At 44.7% G+C, this 21,693-nt stretch overlaps 1 protein-coding gene across 2 annotated transcripts; it reads right to left on the bottom strand.

Annotated features, from left to right (window-relative positions):
• Positions 1-3,715: 3,715 nt before the first annotated feature.
• ube3a (ubiquitin protein ligase E3A) lies at positions 3,716-21,415 on the bottom strand. Of its 2 annotated transcripts, none has more exons than XM_036545704.1 (11): positions 21,099-21,415; positions 17,375-17,419; positions 12,954-13,267; positions 10,897-12,125; positions 9,560-9,704; positions 8,127-8,332; positions 6,732-6,896; positions 6,052-6,207; positions 5,881-5,954; positions 5,252-5,395; positions 3,716-4,076 (listed from the first exon to the last, which is right to left on the bottom strand). In XM_036545704.1, exons 1-11 carry the CDS (start codon positions 21,173-21,175, stop codon positions 3,956-3,958), a joined length of 2,676 nt encoding a protein of 891 aa, XP_036401597.1. In that variant the 5' UTR covers positions 21,176-21,415; the 3' UTR covers positions 3,716-3,955. The 2 variants fall into 2 exon arrangements, with proteins under 2 accessions (XP_036401597.1, XP_036401598.1); XM_036545705.1 differs by having other exon boundaries at positions 21,095-21,164.
• Positions 21,416-21,693: the final 278 nt, after the last annotated feature.

The following is a 21,693-nucleotide window of genomic DNA, read 5'->3' as shown; positions in this document are numbered from 1 at the left end:
GCATGAAGTCCAGAGCAGATTAAGATTGCCTCAACCCCATTGCTACACAATCTTAATCATTCACTTCAATGCTATTTGTCCCTTAACAACACTGTAGCCACAGCAATCAACACTAAGATTCACAACATATTTTTGATAATGTATGAGTTCTAAGGAAAATTTACATTCTGATGATCAGATGTATTGCTACTCCTGTGTCAACAGGAAATCTGGTGTCTAACCTTGCCGTTTTACAGGAATTAAACACTTTTCACAGCAGCTTAGGTTATCCTTAAAATGGTGCCCTAATTTCAAGGTTGACTGAAAAGTTTAATAGTCCATATGCTTTTCCTTACCTGCACTGGAGAAGGTTTCCATACTGAAAAAAAATCTTCATTTAATTGAAGAATCATCTAAGAACACATACAAGCTAAATCAACAGGCTTGTTTTTTTTCCCCAAACCCTTCATAAAATTTCCACAACGGAATGCCCTTCTTCTCTTTAAACAAACTAAACTTGCCCACTGTTTTATCTCAGGCCTTTGGTTCATTTAAGACATACACAGACAGGTATGAGTATTGGCTGTAAGGTAGGTAGTCTAGGTCTTACCATGCTTAAATTGAATAGCTACTTTAGCTGTGCACTAGCTTTGTGCGAAGAAGCAGATGGGGGCTGAGCTGGTTCACTGAGAAATACAGATACTAAAGGCATCCAAAAATAAGTGAGATGAAGTGTGCTCTGCTTTAACTAAAATAAAATTTGAAAAATTAAAAAGCTTTATCCAGAAGGAACATAACCATGCCAAACCCAGGCTGCTGGTGGAAGTGGTGTTGGTGGGCCAGTGGGGGGCGGATCATCCCTCTGGACCACACCGTAGACCAATGTCATAGTGCAGAGCAGAGAGGATGATGTTCTATAGGAGATGCTGCCTTTCGCATGAGGCGTTATACCGAGGCACTTCCATGAAAGATCCTTTTCGCAAAGAGTAGGGGGTTCCCTGGTATCCTGGCCAAATTCCCAATAATGTTCTTTCCATCATGCATACACATCCGAAGATGAAACAATTGCAGAAGGTTTATCTGCTACAAAACCCATTCCTTGCCAATTAACTTGCATTCCAGGGCAAGCTATAGGGAAAAGAACCGCATACTACATTTTAGCTGAAGCTGCTCTTAGGAGGGGACTTCACAGAACTGGTAGACTGGTAGACAGACAGGGGACAGAGTCCAACTCCTTCATTGTGTGGCCACATACCCAACCACTTCCACTTAAGAAACAGAGCAGATGGCGCTTCTCAAAACCCCTGTCTGTTCTGTTAACAGTTGTGCTCAGACTATCAACAGCCAATGGCCAAGTGAACTTGCCTTTGCATTGTCTTTTTTCACTTTATCTCATTTCAGGCAAGAAACTAACCCTACAGGCATCAGGTATTCCGCATGCTGCTCGTACCATGCCAGCCTCGACAGGGTCAACACTGACACAGAGATGCAGTATTATGTTCATAACACCTTCTAGGAGTTTTAAACGTAGAGGTGTGACCACATTCCACATTTCATAGATCTCAGCAACCTAGGGATTCTAAAGGCTGGCCTGGATGACCCCTACTTAAAAACCTGGAGTCACATGCAGGAAGTAATAAATGAAAGAGGATATTACAGCAAGCATTACCTAATCTTAGCAAGAATTTCATCTTCTAATTAAAGATGAGGGATGAGATTGGAGTTCTAAAAAAAAAAAAAATAGCTGATTACATCTGAACATCTGAAACAGGAGACACACGCTGCATAACACTTCCCCGATTGCAAAATAACAATCACACAGCCTGTGGATACATCTAGAGTCTTCTCTGGGAAAGCCTACGACAGACTACAAATCCCATGATGCACCTTGGCGTTCAGCGCTGTGCAACGTTAAAAATCACCATTTACTCATCCCGAAGGACATGATGAAAAAATGCAGTCACTTTTATTTAGCATCATGTTTACACACCACGTGTTTTTTTTTTTTTTTTGCCGTTTTGTTCAATGACTTAATTTTTTTTTTCCCCAAATAAACCTACGAGCAACGAGCTGCTTCCCTTCTCACATCTATTTAAACGTCACATTTTTGCTTCACCGGCTTTTAGAGCCGTGGTGCCTTCCTGGGGAGGGCCATTGGCAGTAGTACAAACCACAGGAACATGAAATTAAAATGACACAAAAACCAGACGAATCAACACAAATGCAAACGGCTGGATGAGAGCACGCTGACGTTTTTTTTTTCCTTTTTCTTTTCTTTTCCCACGCTATGTGACCTGGGGGTCCTTTCTGAATGTGTGCGCTCAGCACATCTGTACAGCGGCATGATACGAGTTGTTCAGCAGCCTTCCTGTCAACTCACACTGTACAGTATCTAGGTCAGGGTTACTGTGTAGGGAATAACTTGCTACTGAAATATTAAAACAATACCATTTCACTGTAGAACTGAAGATGGCATTGTACCATTTGGCTTTCAAGTGTTCAGTGTTTTTGAATTTAAGATAAAAAAGACCAAAAAAAATCTGTACAAATTCTGCACTGAGAAGCCTGAATGAATGATTTGTCTTTGAGGTGTGGAGATGGCAGGGGGGGGGGGGGGGGGGGGGGGGGGGGGCAGAGCAATGCAAAATCAGGAAAGACCAACGCTTTGTAGGATCAGTAATTTTTTTTTCTTTTTTTTTTAAACACTGAATGCTGTGGTTCTAAAGCAATATGCAGGACACTGGCCAAACTTAGCAGCACAAATTGCCAAATGGCATTACAAACGATGAAGTTACAGAGTAAAAACGGCTCCCTGGACTCAAAGTGAACCAGTATCCTGACAGTGACCGTCCCGAACTTCAGAAAACACTGCTAGAGGACATGTGCCTACTGGGAAGACTTCTGATCAAAGCTTAAAAAAAAAAAAAAAAAACGTCATGGTAACAGGCAGTCGATACAATTTTCTGACATTCTGAATATATTTGTAAGTGCACTTTCACACGCTCCACGATCAAACAGCAAACTCTCTACTCTGCGGCTCCGGTTTCCTTGAAAATACATTTTTGAGGGGGGAGGGGAATGTAACTTTTCACAGAAGTTACTAACCTTTTTGCACACATGTGGCCATGGAATCAGTACACTTTTTTTGCGGTTACAAGTACTAGACTAATGAGCAGGACACAGGACAATGGCATGAGTTTTGGGAGCATCTCTTTGTGCTTCTCTCACAGAGTCACATTCTCAAGGCTGTGGTTTCTGAATGTTCCGAGGTGCCCCCTCCGACGCTGCTGATTGGATGGAGGACCAGTGGTGGGAGGACCGCTGGACCACAGCAGCAGTGGTTACTGGACCGAGGACTGGCCCAGAGTCAAGGACACGCCCAGTCCTCAGACTAACGGGTCAGGGGGAAGGGGGGGGGGGTAGTGGAGGAGGGTGGTGGTGAGGTTAAAAAAACCTCAACCCAACCGAGATGAAGACTAAAAGATGACTTTTTCCCCAAAAGTCTTTTTCTTACAAATGGCAATTAATCCACGGTTAAATGTTCTTTTTTCCGTACAAATCTTAAATATTCCAACCCTCCCTCCCCTCCGAAAAAAAACTAACAAAAAAAAAAAAACAAAACAAGTCCAGTCAGACAAAAGAACTGCTCTTTTACCCTTAAAATAAATAGCAAAGAAAAAAACTCTCTCTGTACATACAAGGGACATGTCACACATTCACACAACAACATGGGGGAGAAAACAAAAAAAAAAAAAAAACAACAAAAAAAATAAAGGAGAGCTTGATCACTGGTGGTTCCTCTGCTCGTCCGGCCCTCGCAGCCCCCGGGGTGGCGGTCCGGGCGCAGGCGCGCGTCCGCTGCAGCTCTCTCCCGCACGGCCCCCCGGCATTTTTGTTTTTGTGGTAGTACGTTTCTTTCTCCGAGAGGGACAGCGCGTGGCGCCGGTGGCCAGGTGGTCTGCGGGCGCCCCGCGGCTCACAGCATGCCGAAGCCCTTGGCGTAGGTGATGGCCTTCAGCAGCCGCTCCCTCAGCTTCTCCTTGCTGCAGTACTCCGGGAGCAGCAGGACGTTGAAGCAGGTGTGGGACGTGGGCAGCCTGGAAGGGGGCGAGAGTGAGGGTACGTCTGTCTCAGACGCTGTTCGCAGAGCGCTGGTGCAGCCTACGCTTCAAACAAGAGGCGTGAACATACACCCCTTCTGATCCTCCCGCAAGCCCCCCGTCACCCTTGGCCCATTCCCTGCTATAGTTCAAAACAGTCCGCAGTGGTGATGCAGGACTTGTAACCTAGTCTCTTTCCAGTGGTTTTTCTGGGGACCCACTGTGTATATTAGTCCTTACGCCAGCTGAGCTCTCAGGTTTGTCTGTTGGTCTGAGCTGCTACCTGAACACTGCCCTTTACTGGAATAAATATGTAAGTTTATTCATACCCCCATGTTTAGTCTTATAGAAATTGTTGGTGAAAGAAAAATGCTGTTACACACGTGTTTGTACAAAATAAAAAGGAAGCCTGTTCAAAGTATTTTTGTGAGGGTATACCCCTTCAACACATTTTGTACAGCTGTCCTAATTAAATAGAATTAATTGTTTAATTTGTTGGTCTAGGCCCCATTGAACACCTAATTTGTCAAGGTGAATACCTGTTTGTACTAATTATTCACTTAAGGAATGAATAGAATGAATCTCCAAGAATATCTCACATGTCTACTCTATGTTTGCGCTAATATATTACCAGCAACTCATATCTGTAACAGAGAGCTGACAGCAGATATTCAAATAAAATCAAATAGAGATCAGTAGCTCAATCAAAACTAATAAACTCAGATCTCAGCTGGAATGAAAACCATCATACACAGCAGATCCCATGGACCAGGACTACAGAACACCATTGTAATCGGAGGGATGTAAGTTCAAATCTCAGGCGGGGCACTGCCATTGCACCCTTGAGCAAAATATTCAACCTGAACTATTCCAACTGAACTGTTCCAAAATGAAGCATGATGAAAAAGTATTTACCCTGGATAATGCTGTCTGCTAAGCAAATAAATAATGCCAGAGAATGCCTAATCTTTTCATTTTCCACCATGTCCAGACCTGAGTAGTTTAGAAAGCCATCCAGGTTCAAACCCATGTCCCATTATTTGTTTGGCAGACATCCATATCCAGAGTAAATAACAGCAGTGGGGTTTGTACTGGTGCATTTAAAGCAAAGTCACTTCCACCGTTTCTAATTCAGCCCTAGTCCCAGGCCCATTGCCCGCCAGGTGCGTCACCTGTCTGTGTCGGGACCGTTCTTGGCGATGATCATCTTCAGCTTGCCCAGCCCTCCTACAGGAGCCCTGTCTGTGCCTGTGGTGAACTGCAGGAATAGCCTCTTCTGCTCCTCCCCAAATGAGTGCACCGTTTCCCAGAAGTCCCTGCAGAGACACGGACATCAGTTCCCCATCATTTAAACGGCATTTCCCCTCTGGGCTCCTCACCTGTCCAGTCTGCTTATGTTTCCTCCCCTGAGTCTTTAAACAAATCGGCCGAGCCGCTTGCAGCTGAGAGAAGGAGCACGCCAGAGGACTGAGAGGCTGATGCGCTTGACGACGGCACTGCAAATTGCGACATATGACACACTGCCAGGGATGGCACGGGATGATGCAGCCCTCTACACGCCCAATTAAGCACCCTGGAACTCGTGTAGGTGTATTCAGTGATACATATCGCATCCAGTGATGCCTGGCAGTTGACTAGCGTGTCAAAAGAACTCCTCTGACGACAAAGCATTTCTGTAAACAATTTGGCAAGACAGCATAATGTCTGGTGAGATACTACAAGGGAATGTTTTGAGCATTTCTGAGACATTTTTTTTTGCACAAGACATTCACCGGGACAAGAACGCAAAACATCTCCTTACTTGATGATGCGGGAGTCTCTGTTGTAGCCTCCATCGTATTCTGTCGTTTCTTCAAGCGCTTGGAAGTCTAGGTTCTGGGTTCGAAGCAAAGCACAGGGGAAAGTTTAAGCGTTGGGGGGGGTGAGGAAGACCTCATGTGGAGCTGAAGAGCGGAGCGTTTGGCTGCCTTACCCTACTTCCGCAGATAAGCAGCTCGATTTCCTCGGGGCGGAATAAATATTTCAGAGGCGACTCGTTGGTCACCATGTGGAAGCCTCTCCTGAACGCCTTGAACTGCTTCTCCACGCTTCTGTTCAGCATGTACTCGGCGTACTGGGCCACAAACTCCTGCCAACAACAGAGACGTGACACAATTCAGTCTCCCCGAAGAGAGAGGAAAGAAACCTCTGAGCGAGGGCTTTAACCACCACGCAGTGTTGGTTAAAGAGCTCCTGCTGCAGGAGTCCGTACCCCCACAAACTAGGGCCCACAGTACTGCAGCTCCTGAGGCGAAGGGTGACTACAGACCATTCCACTGAACTTTCATTCAGAAAAGCGATACCTCCATCAGATCTGTGGGAGTCAAATGCCTAACAAATGTAAACTAGTGGCGCTGATCACGGACCGATCGCCTGGCACTTCATCCATAATGTCTTCACCATTAAGCATTCAATTTGTCAGCATGAGTGTGTCTGCACTGAGGCAAATGATGTTGTAATGATCAGAAGGCAAGCAGTGCGGAGGACTGAAAAATGCAGAATGAAACATGCAACGTTCAAATGGATCTGTGTATACGAATTGGCCTCCTGTTCTGGGCTCCGTCACGTTTTCCGGTTAGCTCTGCAGAGGGTCAAGGGTCAAAGGTCGCTCACCTTTCTGTTCTCGTTGGTGACGGGTATTTTGTCTCCGTTCTCCTTGAGGTCATACATGAGCGGGTTTCCGAAGAGGTCGGTGTGTGATATCTGGAAGGTGATCATCATGTCCTCCTCCACACTGCCCTCGTACTCCAGCAGCTCCTTAAGGCTCTGGTACAGAACCTGCAGAGACACCAGCCGTGAACTACTAACATCACATTACCAGCAAATATGGCTGAATGAGCCAACATGCCAATATTACCAGCAAATATGGCCGAATGGGCCAACATGCCAATATTACCAGCAATTATGGCTGAATGGGCTAAATTGCTAATATTTGTATTTGCACATCGGTAATCGCTCTGAAAAAGGGCGTATGCTAAATGACAAAATGTAACTATGCAGCTATGAATGAAGGAACTAATATTCTAATATTAAAAGCACCTACAGATGAATGGGCTAATGTGGTAATATTATCAGCACCTATAACTGAACAGGCTAACATACCAATATTCTCAACACCTACAGCTGAAAGGGCTAATATACCAATATTAACATTTGAACATCCTTTTCATCAATCAGAACACCAGAATTACATACATTCAGCACCTAGTTACCCTGCCCCACGTTTACTTACAAGCTTTTCTCTTCAACTATATTTTTTTAAGATGCACACTTTAAATGAAAAAAGAAAGCTAGCAAAACAGAAAATCTGACTGGCATTTGAGAAAGTATGAAACAGCAGTATTAATATGGAACAGAGTGCAGATGTGGGGCGTGTCTCCTGGCTTGGTGCGGGTGCAGCTGCAAAGCTGGCAGCCTGTATCAGGTGCGGCTGGAATACAGCAGCAGGCCGCTGTGTTCCTGCAGAGCTATGATAACGAGGGAGACACCGTGATGCCATCTCCCTCTGACGCTGTTAATCTTCCACACTTCACACTGCCTATACGGTATGCTGCACCAAAGCTATTTAAAGGCCTCTACGCACCAACCTAGCAGCCCCTCAAGATACAGGACTGGTGATTTTTGGGGAACGGATACCATTGATCTATGGTACCAGATGGGATGTGGTTAACTGTACATGAAAGCCTGCATCTGGGGGATGAGATCAAATAAAAAAATGTGCTGTACATTCCAGAGCTGTTCATATTACCCCCCTTATGGATGGGAATTTAACCTTTTCATACGCGAGTTATTTCATGCTATGTAGCGCGTGTGTTACATTACATGGTTCGTTATGTTTTCATTAGCATTATTAAGCTTCTCATAGTTTTGACCGGTGCATTTTCTATACTTTGTAACGTTAAATCACCGTTTCCTCAAAGCTAACGTTAGCTAGAATTTTCCAATCTAGTGTTCTGATCACACCAGTGCGACCGTATGTGCGAAGGGGTTAGGAGAGCAAAGACATACCGGATGGGAATCTGCAAGGTCGCGGAACGTTCCTTTCTTGCCCATTAGTTTCCGGTAGACCACCATGGGGAAGTGCACGTCCAGGATGCAGTTGTTGTAAATGGCGAGACCCAGGACGATGCCGATCAGAGTGAACTGACCCTCCGTCTCGAACGACGACGGGTTGAACCAGAAAAGCTTTGTGGTTTCATCGTACGTGAACATACCTAAAGAGGACACACAGGGGCCAGAAACCCATGAAGGTTTACAGAAATAACAGCTACCTAGAACAAAAGATAAAAGGCGCTTCTTGCAAGAATGTAGATCCTAAGGATAACTTCCTTAAAATGTGCTTACAAAGTTGTAAAATGAATAAATTGGATGTAACCTTTACTGTAATTTTAGCTACAAAGCTAGAAAAAATTCACAGTACAAACAAGTGTAATTATGTATTACCAAAGTTCCCACTTGTAAAACTGCCAGAAGCTGAGAGCTTTGTCAAAAAAACATGGTGTCTATTCTCTGTGCTGACACTAAAGGTTCATTTGCAAAAGGGGTAATATTAAAAATCTGTTACAAAAAAAAGAATAAAAAACAACGTAAAATCGCAGTAAAGAAGTCACTGATATGTACACTAACTTAGAAATACAACCAACAAAGGGCAAGAGTGCCTTAGTTGGCTAAAGCCCTCATTCTGAGCGCCAGCAGTGGCCTGTGCTATTCCCCAACAGTGATCTGAACAGCGGTGACTTCATTCCTCTGGGGTAGGGTGGGCTTCATCAGCCAAGCCTCCCCTGTCATGCAGAAGCCTGTGCTATTCCCCAACAGTGATCTGAACAGCAGTGACTTCATTCCTCTGGGGTAGGGTGGGCTTCATCAGCCAACCTTCCCCTGTCATGCCACTCTCAGCAACCTGTGACTCTTTTTGCCACCTACTGTATGAGTCATTGGAGGTGCTCCATACTCTAATCTGTTTTTACTCTCCTGATGCACTGTGGGACTTGTAGTGTGAAAAGTAGTCATGGTTAGTGCACATGGGTGTAGGAGGACTGCAACTGCTATGCCCCCGCACTCCTGGGTATGTGCGGACAATGTCAGGGTGAGACCAGTGTAATGCGCAACTGGCCAATCAAACAAAGAGGTGGAAAAAGGGGGACAAATACAACAAAGGAAGGAAATAAACAACAACAGTAACAAACAAGAGGCATTAACATCACACAATGCAAACATATAAATACTGTAATAAAGGGCCAAGATGCAAGTATGTAAAAGCACCAGGGTTTCACTCACTCCAAACATTTTTCTACATATGGGTAGACCGTGGGGGGTCAAGTGGGGGATCACATTAATCGCATTAAATAATGATCTAATGGCATTAAAATTCCCCCAGTGCTGCCATTTCCACGAAATAAAAAAAACTCCTGGGCCCCAGGTTGTCCTGTAGTATTTCTCACCAATATCAGGGTTGAAGATCTCTTCTACTACAAGCTGAAAGAACTCTTTGGAAACTCCTCCTTCATCCACTCCTTGCTCTCCCTCGAACTCCACATACAGCTGCTTCTTCAAGTCTGCAGGATTCTCCATGGCTATCATCTCCAGCTGCAGCACAAGAAGCACAATGTCCGTTAGGCCTGGTGCACTTCATCAACACCGCACAGGCCGACCGACTCACAGTAAGGCCACTGGCTTTCCCAGTCACCTTCGTCAGCACAGCCAAGCAGCATAAAACATGACTTTCTTTATGAGTAACTCAAAGAGGGAACAAAGAAAAGAACTTCAGAGAAAGGCTGCCTGAAGTTCTGTGCAATCCTTCTTCTGAAGCGTTGCTCTGATGACAATCATCACACGGAAGTTCTGTGGGACGTCAACAACCCAGCCGCTTCACACACAAAAATGCTTTGGTTCGTTATGTCCTGAGAATTCTACACAGCCACAGCAGAGGACAACAGACACTGTCAGAGACAATGCTGTCAACACAAGGAAGAACTTAGATAGCTGAGATTTTAATTCTGAGAAGGTGAACCCAGTTATCAACTTTAATCAAAGTTTTTTTTTCTGGTACTGACCTAAAAGATAGAACATAAAACATAAAACAAAACAATAAACATAAAACAATACCAGCATGCTATGATAGTTTTGAAAGAATAGAACACGGGCAGTGGAGAGAGTCAAAAACATGGTCTACAATACAAAACTCAGGGTCTCATATTACAGCCCATCTCCAGGGACACAAAGCATAAATTGCACCACCATGAGCACAGCATTACCATTGTAAAGCATTTATTTACAAATGATTATAGCTTTTATAAAGAGCGGCAGTAATTTATGAATGGGAATATTACATAAAAATATCTGAGAATGTCTGCCGCTGTAAAACATTTAGCACCTAAATACTTTCTGAAGCGCTAGTACCGTGCTCACAATGGTCTATTACACTTCTAATAAAGCTTTAAACAGGGGTTTCAAAGAAGTATGACTAAGGTTAATAATCTCAATTAACCTGTACAGTAGCTCTCTTCCACAAAAAAATGCAAAATAATCAATTAAATAGCATTATTTACAACATATCCTTCTTTATATTCAAGAAAAGTCCTGTAAACTTTAATATATGTTGCATTATCCATACTACACAACACTATGCACAGATCAACAGTCTTGATACCCAAATTTGTCATGTAGTAAATTCAAGTCAAAATGACCAGCATTGCAATAAAGCCATTGCGGTAAAATGACAGTGACAGTAATGTGAGGTCACTGCTTTTGGGTGGCAGCGGCAGCTGGTGTGACTTACCCTGACCAGTGCGTCGTCGATGATGTGGTCTCTGCGCACCTTCAGCCGCAGGTAGGGGTTGAGCTGCTGGCCCTGCACCAGGCTGTAGAGCACGGTGATGCGCCTCTCGCTGTACATCCGGATCCGGTTGTCGTAGTAGAGGCCCAGGTTCTTGGTGACGGCGTTGAGGATGAAGGGGCAGGTCATGAAGGAGAACTTGTTCTCCGTCTCCACCTTGAAGAAGGTGTAGTCCTTGTCCATCTCCAGCACGTCGTTGAGCGGCTCGTTGACGAACTCCTCGAAGGGGATGAGCGGCCGCCGGCAGTCGGTGGTCTTGATGCCCAGCTCCGTCTCCAGGGGGTCGACGCGGGGCCCCTTCTTGTTCCGGCGCTCCTCCCCCAGCAGCTCCTGCAGCGTCAGCTCGCTGGACTCCGGGACGGGCTCCTCGTCCTCCTCCTCATTGTGCTCCGTGTCCAGGTCCCCGCCCAGGACGTTTGCATAGTAGACCACTTTCAAGCACTTGGTGGCCGCCACCACGGCGTCGTCGTCGTTGACCAGGTTGCGGCTGTTGAACTCGTTGCTGATCACCTTGTAGGTGATGAGCTGCTGGAAGGTCTCGGTCATGCGGCGGATCTGCTCGGCGCTGTACTGGGACCAGAGCCGCGCCAGCTTGGCCAACGCCGGCAGGGGCAGCTTGCTCATGGCCTTGCAGAAGAGTGGCAGGGCGATCTCCAGGTACTCGGGGCTGTGGAGGTTGCTGTTCTCCATCACGATGATGAACAAGTTCAGATAGTTGGGGTCCCGGGAGTACACGTTGTGGTACGTCAGGTCGCACTCCACGTTGGGCGACAGGTACACCAGCGCGTTGAGGAAGGCCGCCTCCACCTTCTCATTGGCCAGCAGCTTGTCGTAGACCCTCCTGACCGCCTCGATGTCCACCGACACCTCGTCGGGGCCCAGCTTTTGGACGTTGTTGTCGCCCTGCGAGGAGGACGCCTCCGAGTCGTCCTCCATGGCGGTGGCGGAGCAGGCGGCCTTCTCCTTCTCGTCCTCGTCCTTGTCCTCATCCTTCTCCTGCAGGGACTTGAGCTCCTCCTTGGTGTGCTGCTTGGCCCTGCGGAAGCTCTGCACCAGGCCCTCGGAGCTGGAGAAGACCCGGCCGATGACGCGGATCAGGGGAGAGTAATCCTCCTTCGCCGCGCACATGTCCAGGATCTCATACACCTTCTCCTCTGTCAGGTAATTCACATCTGAGAGAGGTGGGGAGGAAAAAGTATTGAGTAAGCAGCAGCAACGCAGTGTAGTGGTAAGATGCACGGCTCATAAGTGGAAGGTTGCTACTGTTGTACGCTTTGGCTAGGTAATTGCCTCAGTAAATATCTAAGGAAAGAAAGGGGGTTTGAAGCATATATGCTTCATGGATCACATGACACTCATAGCTCCGCCCATATCGCAAGCTCCTTCTGACTTGCATAAGTTTACCTTCTGAAATCGTCAAACATACAACCCTTCTGCTGACCACCTCAGAGACACAGTGATCACACTCGCGCAGATTAGATTTTAAAACCCTCAACATCATCACGTAGGAGATGTGAAACATTACACACTGATACTGAACTGATGTGCAAAAGTCAGTTTAGAGGTCAAAATAAAGAAGGCATGCATAACCTTTGTTTGAAATAGTTTCTTTCATTAGAAAAGCTCTTCTATCTCTTCCTGCAGATGGACAGCTAGCATCTGTACTTCATGCTAGGAGAGTGTTAAATCAGTGTATGATTCCAGGGCCTGTTTTTCAGATACCAAAAGGGTAAACCAAGGAGCCTCTGAATTATACTGTTTTACTGATACATTCTCAGCATTTCTGACTCTTATGTCTCCACTTCTACTTCTTGCCCCTGGTTCTGACTCCCTGGTTGTTGTTCTGTTGAGAGGCACCTCAAGGTTGCTGCTTGACAAGCCCCTCCTTGTTCTTCTCTGGGCTACACCCAGCAAATAAGCATTTCACTTTTTAAGAGTGTCCCAGTTGATGTCAGTAGTGCCCAGGAAATCTGGGAAGGGAGAGGAGAAGGGAGGCTCACCTCTGAAGTCGTCCCTCACGGCCTGCAGCTCCCGGCGGTCCAGCCTCCTGTCGCTGCAGGCGGAGTTCTGGTGATGCCCTTTGGCACTGTTCTCCAGGTAGGCGGAGCTGGTCCCCTTCTTGGAAGGGTGGGGGTCGCAGAGCTTGGCGTTGATCTTGTACAGCTCCAGGGCCTTCACGGCGGCTGCATTGTTGTCCATGCGGCAGAAGCCGGGGCAGGAGGCGCAGAACTCGTTGGTGCAGGCCTCATTTCCGCAGCCCTCTGTTAACTGGTGGTAGTAGCGTTCTATCAAATGCTTAGCAGCGGCTCGCTTCCTGCAACACATACAGAGACACGGGTCAGTCCTGACCTCCCATTGGTCAGTCCCAATGCTAGTGCAAGCTGTATAGATTTAACACACAATGAACCTAGTCTGTTACTTTTTTTTAATGTGAGCTTGCAAAACAAGCATTTTTTATATTATATAAGTTACAGTACTTGGTGAACCCAAAGCTGCAGACAGAGATTTGCCATCCTTTTCAAACATGGCTAATTTAAGACAGTTTTTTAAGAATATTTAAAAAACAAGCATTCCACAATATTTTGTAGATCTGTAAAAGAGCTGCAATGTGTGAAAAGTGTTAAGCAGGTCTAAAACACTCCTGTCAGACCTATTTCACAGGTCAGGCCCGAGGGATGTGAGAAAATGGCAGTCTGAAGTTCCCATATACATACATACTTATGCAAAACACGTGAGAGTCTTCCACAGAAATCAATGCAGAAATCAATGCAGGGGGGACCTGTGAGGGTGCTTAACCCAGGGTGACAAAACTGGCCCGGATATTAATTACAAAGGCCACTCGCTGATCTATCCAGCCTCTCCATCACATCACTCATCACCCATTAGTTCCCTCTCAGGACAGGCTGTAGAAAATGACACACCTGCAGCAAGAGCCCCCAGCACTTAACAAGTGCTGAACAGCACAGTACACTGCTCAAACAAAGGCACTGCATACATCTAGCCATTACCCATATAAAAATAAGCGGTAAAAATACCACTAAAGCATTCCATACCTTGAAAAACCAGGAGCAGCACCATTACTGGTGCTACATATTCTAGCGATGCAGACTGGTGCAATAAAATAACCGAAATTTTACTGACTCATAAAGATGAAAAACGATATTCGTGGTTTCAGATACAGATACGTACTGCACATATTCGCATATCCAAACCAATCTGAACTCTGAGAGTAGGGCTACACTATTAACTTGGGAAAAATATGCTCTGACAATGAGAGGTGCAAGCCAGATTTTTATGCAGAGAATTGTATTTATTATTCATTCTGTCCCAACAACAAAAGGCTAAAACTAAGATGAGAAAAACATCTGTGAATAAGCAATGTCTAGGTATTCAATCTCTGTCAGTGCTTATCTGGAATGAAAGTGTTGAGCACAAATGGGAAGCTCAGCAGGCCTCAGAGAGTTAGCTCCCCATGACATCAGCACTCAGGCTTCCAATCTCCAGTCCTTACGCATGAAAAAAGCATTGATCTGGTATTGACGCGCATCATGGTTTGAAACGATCCCCTCTCACTGTGAGCGGAAATCAATGAGGCGGAGTCAGTGGCGCGGAACCGAGCAACGTCCTGCCCTTAGGCCGGCGTCACAGGGACAGCTTCCTACTGCAAACTCGACCCTCAGACGAGGTGGCCACGAGACGGCGGCACAGGTCTCTGGGGCTGACACGGAAAAGAACCATGGAGTCAGAGCCAGAGAGGCACGGGACGACTTGGGCCTGAAATGCTGACCGCACAGAGCCAAGTACAGAGGGCAGAACCGCTGAGCCGCACAGTATCCAATACGCTGCTGTTACTCTCATCAGCTGAGACTAAAGAACAGAACTCCACTTTTTCTTCCGTCTCGGCCTTTTTAAAACACTAGTCAAATCAGATGCATTAGATGTTACACTATGTTACATTACTGTAATTTAGCAGCCGCTCTTATCCAGAGGAGCTCTGCTCCTTTTCACTATGCCACACTGCTGCAAGATACAGTATGTTTCATTCTTCAACAGGGAGCAGCTCCAGTGAGGTGCTGCATCAGCCTCACTAACACCACCTCAGCTTCACAATTGCTCTCCTGCATATAGCATGCTGTGAGACGCACACTGCAATCCCAATGGCAACATGTCAAATGTCAGCAGACGGTTCCTTAAGAACTATGAACACTCATCATGTCAAAATAACTGTGTTCCTTGCCAGCCAATGCAGAGCATTTTCTGTCTCTAAGAAATCATTCACACATTAAAAAAAAGCTCCGCAAATTAAATTCTGAAAACAAATATCCCCAGACAATTGCATCAACCCACAAAAATCCAATGAAAAATCAGGAGGATTTCATAAACCAATAATAACGTACGTTAGGTTCAAAAGAACTGCATAATCTGGCTTCATGTGTACTGCTGTGATCTGAGGACGCACTGCGTATTTTTCATTTCAGTGTTATATTTAAGAATGAAAGAGTTGGATCTTCAAGGTTTGTTTTCCTCAGAATGCGACCTATACAAGGTCACGTGACCAGGTCCGCAGTTGTGTCAGCTTGGATTTCACTGGGAGTCAGAAAAGAAAAAAACAGCTAAATGACCCAACAAACATCTGAGAGAAGGATCTGAAAGAACAACTGATGGCACATGAGCTTGAGAACAAGGTGTTCCAGAGCAAAGCACACCAGAATTATGAATAACTGACTGCTTCAGTCCAAGACACAGAGCAAGCATTCTGTATGACATAAGATTGTAAATAAAAAGCCCATTAGAAATACTTTAGCACTGCTAGAAGCAGAACAGGGCTTCAATTCGAATGGATAGCTGCCTGCTTGTAAATGTGGAACTACATCTCTCTGAGAAAATCCACAAGGGAGAACTAAGAGCTGCATTAAAAATAGGGCTGTGCCGACTTCACAATAAGACTGTTTCAAAGATTTAAATTCTAACTGCTAACACAATTTACAACTGACCACAGCACATAATAGTGCTATTACGGCAGGCCATTTCCACCATCTTATAGTCCTGCTATCTGGGCTGCCTGGCTCTCTCTGCATGCTGAAATTGCTCAACCACAACAATGCTCGTGGAAGCTGCAGAAAATGCCCACTGAATACACAGTGCTTCAACAAGCAGCTGAAAAGCCTCAGCTAATACACAGCTCTGTGTTCAGAACCTCTTCAGCTACAAGGTAATGCAGAATTCTCATTAGTTCAGGAGCAGGTAGACCATTATTTGGCTTCAAAACAGCAGTTTTTTTTCCACAGGTATACCTGACTACAGGTCCATTCCAGCCATGTTAGAGGTGACCTCAGTCCACCCCTGCAGTGTACTCGAGCATTCATAATATTTACAGTACGCTGTGTGAAACCAAGCTGGAAAACCAAAAGGACCAGGAAAGGGTGCAAGAAGAGATGACTTTCTCAGGGCTTCAACATGAGCACACGGGTTTCATGTGTTTCAATGTCACTCTAACGCTCAAATTCTACACATAAGAACTTGGCAGCAATGAAACGCTCAAATCACATTTATATTTTCAGTGATGATTATGATTATTTTTATTGTTGCAATACTTGAATCAAAGACCTGGTTACCTTGTTAAGGCAGCATTGCAGGGGAAAATACTTCAGTCATAAAGACTCCTGAGATAAGACTCATACATTTTTATGTGGGAACCACATAATAAGCGGACTGGTACTCAGCAACAGCACAGACTAATTAGAATCTGACGATACCATACAGACACATCTGCAGCGTCCCTCTGGCAGACGCAGACCTTGTGCAGACACACCTGTGGAGTGTCCCTCTAGAGTCTGCGCAGATATCGTACAGGCACATCTGTAAATTGTGTCTCTAGTGTCTGTGAAGACACTAGACAGGCAAATATGTAGAGTGACTTCACCTACTTAAGAAGCCCTGAGCATAATACAAATACCACAAAAGAAACAATTTCCCACAAAACCCCATCCTGATATCACACTAAGCAACCAAAATGACTACAACTGGAAGCCAGTGTAACTCAACTTAGCAAGTTAGCACTCAGCTTAGCTTCTCAAAATAGCTTTTAGTTTCCTGGGTAGGTCTAGGATTGTGGCAATTTTAATCAAAGTTATATGGACACTGCTCTTGTCAGACATGTAAGCAGAGTTAAACCTGGCTTCTTTGATAGCCATAGAGGCTATCCATACACGAGTATCAAGGTCTAAAAATATCTGATATGTCCTATCATATATTAAAATGTTATTAATATCAACTACATGGCATGTGCTTTGGGGGGAAACACACGACACCGATACTGAAAATACATTACCTTAATGTGGGCCAGGAAAAAGTGTCTAACATAAATAAACACTCCACAAATGTTAAAAACTGAAGGGGAACAAGACCAAACAGCACTTACATTCGGCTTGCTTCAGGGTTTTCTATGTCAGACTCCTCTAGTGATCTGAAAACAATGGAAAGCAGAGAAAGTAGTCAGATTTTCATTTGCAGAACCAGCAAGATGGCCAGGAAAAGAACAGTTATTGACATATAATTGTGTCAGTCGGGCTGGTTTTGGTCTATCAGCATGCAAGTTCAACCAGTTTAAAAATGTCTGATGGTAAACATCACTGTTCCGCTATGAGCTGTTACCATTATTAAGCCAGGTTTGCTGTGTTAAAATCAACTAGAACTGCCCACTACTCAGCAATTAATTTCAATGAATTGATATTTTTGTGTCTAAAAAACACTAACCCCATGAATGTGGATACTTGGTAACTTGTAGGATTGCCTTGGAATTTAACTTGTGATGCCAGAAGATAAAAGAAAAATATATTCTTTTATTTTTTAAAATGTCTATCATACATTAATCATTGATTATTACCTAGTCAGAAATCCATTAACAAGCATTCTGATATCTGTATAGTAATTAATATCCTTATGACTCAAAGTTGTCTATGCAATGGAAAGACAGGACAGGTAACAGCACACAGCTTTAGGGCATCCCTGTACTGAGGCTTAGTGTGAAGGACTCATTTGAAGCAATATGCAAAGACCGTAATCAGTCCTAAAGAATGCTGTGGCTCCACATAACATGGTTTTCATTGTTCCATATAAGCAAATTTTTGATGAGCAGTACGTGGAAGAGCAGAGCATTTCAAACATTTGTAAATTTGATTAAACAAGAGGATCTGCAGTTGTGTTTTGGTCTGCAGCTCTATAGAGCTCCACTTTTTTAAAGATGTTGGGTCAGACAATGAATCCAAAAACGTAAAGTTTTGTTAAACTTCGGCCCACTTGTTTGCGATCTTGAGGCGGTTTCTGTCACTGCCGTTTCTGACCCTTTCCGCATGATATGAGTGTACTGTCATATTCCCATCCTTCGATGAGATGTAATTCTGGCAAATTCGACAGGTAATGTTGTTTGCATTAATTTGCTCTGCTCTTTCACTGGGTTTGAAACCACAACATTACCAAATATCCATGTTTTTGAAGTAAGAGACCCTTCATTCTTTCATTCACTCTCAGTCCAATCTATATGCAATCTTATCTCATGAGGTCACAACCCCCCAGCAGTAACACTTTCAACAGTCCCACCCTCTGTTATGACAGAGCAGAAACCGATTAAGGGCAATTTGATGTCCCCCACTGCTGATCACATGTGGCAATAAACAGTGGCAATTATATGTACTTTGCGCACTCCCTCAGGTGTTTAACGCAGTGTTAGAAAACACGTGCCACTTTCAGGACAGTTAGTGCATGTGAATACAACAGAACTGAAAAGAGAGTTCTTTCCACCACTAGTGTAGCTTCTAAAAACTAGTACACAAGTTGACAACAGACCACTGTTCACTACTGTTGACTGTTACCAGTTATAGTTAACTTTGACTGCCTGTCTGATACTTACTCCTTGGCTAATTTATAAGTTTAACTGACACAAGAAAAAATATGTGTCAACTGACTGTATCTGAATCAAGCTCATAACTTGCACTGCTCGCAATTAACCTGAAATAAACCCAATATCCAGTCAATGTGTCAAGATGCTGACTGCTGTTACCCTCGTTAAAATATAGCACTGTGTCACTGGTTTTATATGCATTTCATATACATAATAGAACTTTTATCAACCAGACAGCTACAAACTTTTGTTTACATCTGCATACTTTGTTTAGCTTGTTGGGAAGCATTACAAAGTGCCTCTCAGATTTCCAGATTCCTCTCATGGAAAGTAAGTATTTTTTAAAATCTCTAAAAAAAAAAATATATATATATAACCTTATATCTATGTCTATCTACCTTAGGTGGCTGCTGTGCCTAGCTGGTCAGCTGCAATTTGTTGATATTTACCTACCTACCCATTTCGCTAGCTGGAAATAAATGTAAAATGTCCAACTAGATGGCAAGAAAGCACGCTCGAATGATTTTAACCTTGTTAGATTGCGATCCAGCTAGCCAACAAACTAGCTACCGAGTTTACTTGGTCAACAACTATTTTGTTTCCTCAACGTGCTAAAATAAGGTTTTGTCACATCCTGGTCATGATCCTGAAAAAGCTGGCTGACAGCCCAATGTACAACACACCACAGCAGTACAGAGCTGGCTTACTCGTGAAAAAAGTCCCTGGTGTGAATGAATAGATCGATCCATATGATCAGAGCGGTCGTTAAAGTTGCTTCATACATGTATACAGGACTTTAGTCACAACACCTTTCCTTACAGGAGTACTTCCTGCACTGCAACCCCCTTTCGTTGGCCTTGTCCTTGCACTACCACCTGCTTAGGTGGGGGGACACTAAATATTCACAGCAACATCCTCAGCAACCGATATCTCTGACCACTGTATATCCTACTTTGACGCAGTAAAAGAGGGGGAGGTACGGATGTTACTCCACGGCACTCTTCACTTATGCGCATGCAATAACACACAGCAAACGGCTCCAGACTTCTTAAGGAGACAGTACACATCAGCTACAGGTACGGAACTCTGGCCCAGTAAGATCAATATTTACAATACTTTACAGTACTCGCAACATTTCTGAACTAACGGAACTTAGGCTGCTAATGACGCAGACGTCAATAAAAGACATTCAAGATAAAACTACTACTGCTTCTGCCCTACCACTAAAAGACGGATGCAGCCGGGATATAGTCAAACTAGCTAGAAAGTACACATGTTCAAATCATGCACAACTAGCTCCTGCTTTAAATATGCTTCGGAAGGCATGAAGCCAAAGTATTTAAAATTAGACGGTAAATCGCTTTTTATTAGAAGGCTAAACCCATCCGCGGTATTTAATGCACAAGCCAACTAGTTAATGTTAGTACCCAGCAAACCACCATAATACTCGCCACTGTATTAAAATGTAAGCCTTGAGTAGCTGTCTACATGCTCAAGTAACCAAATGAAAACCATCTACCTTGTAGCTAGCAGGCTAGCTAGCTAACGTTGGCTGACTTTCATTAACAAAAACCAGTGTCATCACACTTCGCAAGCAAAATTTTGATAACTAGCTAACGAGATAAAATAACAATAAATCCTACACTGTCGTTTCTAAACAACACCTAGCTAACTATTCAACAAAGTAGCTAGTTAGCTAAAACGGGAGGGTGATTGGTAACGCAAGCTAGCAAGCTTGCTACGTGTTGACACTGACAGACGGGCCGTATGGGATAATGACAGTGCATGTTAGTTAGCTAGCTAGTTAGCTAACTAGCCAACAAGCTAACTAACTATTTTTGTTATGGATTTTGATAGTATGAACTTCGACTGTTTTGGACTATTTTAAGACCACAACGACCGGTACCCTCACTGCATGTTGCACGTCCAAATCCACACGAATTACACTTTTCAGGCCTGGTCTAGCTAAACCTTGGGCTAGCCAACATTAGCTGGCTAGCTAGCAGGCTAACTGTAGGCTGGGAAATATGTACTAGCTAGCCAGTAAGCTAGCTATGACAGACTAGCTAACAACTGGTAACCATGGCATTGGAAATCACGCAGATCAACAGCTTTAAGAAAAGCAGTTGCTAGATATTACGTGGGCATTTTATGCAGGCTGTTCCAGCAGCACGGAGATGATCCTTTTCTTCCTGGCTTGCCCGTTCCCCAAGAGCCCCGGCACTTTCCCGAGCGCCTTACCGACCTGTCGTATCCTTCTGCTGGGTTAGACTCGGCCTGTGGTGGCGCACACTCACAGTCCTGCTTCTCGTCGGAATTCATACGAGACTTTCTCCCTCCAGTTGTGCGTGTCTGTGTATATGTCGGGGTACCGCACGTCCCTCCCTGAGTCTGGGACACAATTTCGCAATACGGGGCTACTGTCGCGGACGCGGTCTGCGCAGATGTTGCTAGCACGCCTGTTTAAAGGATTTATGTTTCATTTGTGGACCGTGTCACTCCGTGTTCCGCACAACATGATCTCAGCCATCTTGGTTTCGGAAAGGGCTCGCAGCGCACAAGCGGACCCCTATCCCAGAATGCATCGCGGTCGCTTGGTTCAAAACAGCTTTTCCAGCGTCAGCTACTCACTAAAACATGCGCTGCAGAGTGTTGCTTGTTTGCACCGAAACATACGCTGCAGAGAGCTGGCCGTTTGCACTGAAATGTGCGTTGCAGCGAGTTGGTTGTTTGCACTGAAATACGCGCTGCAGCGGGCTGGCTGTTTGCGCTGAAATATATGCGCTGGCTGTTTGCGCCATATCTAATGACGGCTGTCAGTAAGGTTATCGATGTGACCG

The sequence above is a fragment of the Megalops cyprinoides genome, chromosome 14 (assembly GCF_013368585.1).
Source record: "Megalops cyprinoides isolate fMegCyp1 chromosome 14, fMegCyp1.pri, whole genome shotgun sequence".
Lineage (NCBI taxonomy): Eukaryota > Metazoa > Chordata > Actinopteri > Elopiformes > Megalopidae > Megalops > Megalops cyprinoides.
This window is presented reverse-complemented; position numbering and strand designations above follow the sequence as displayed.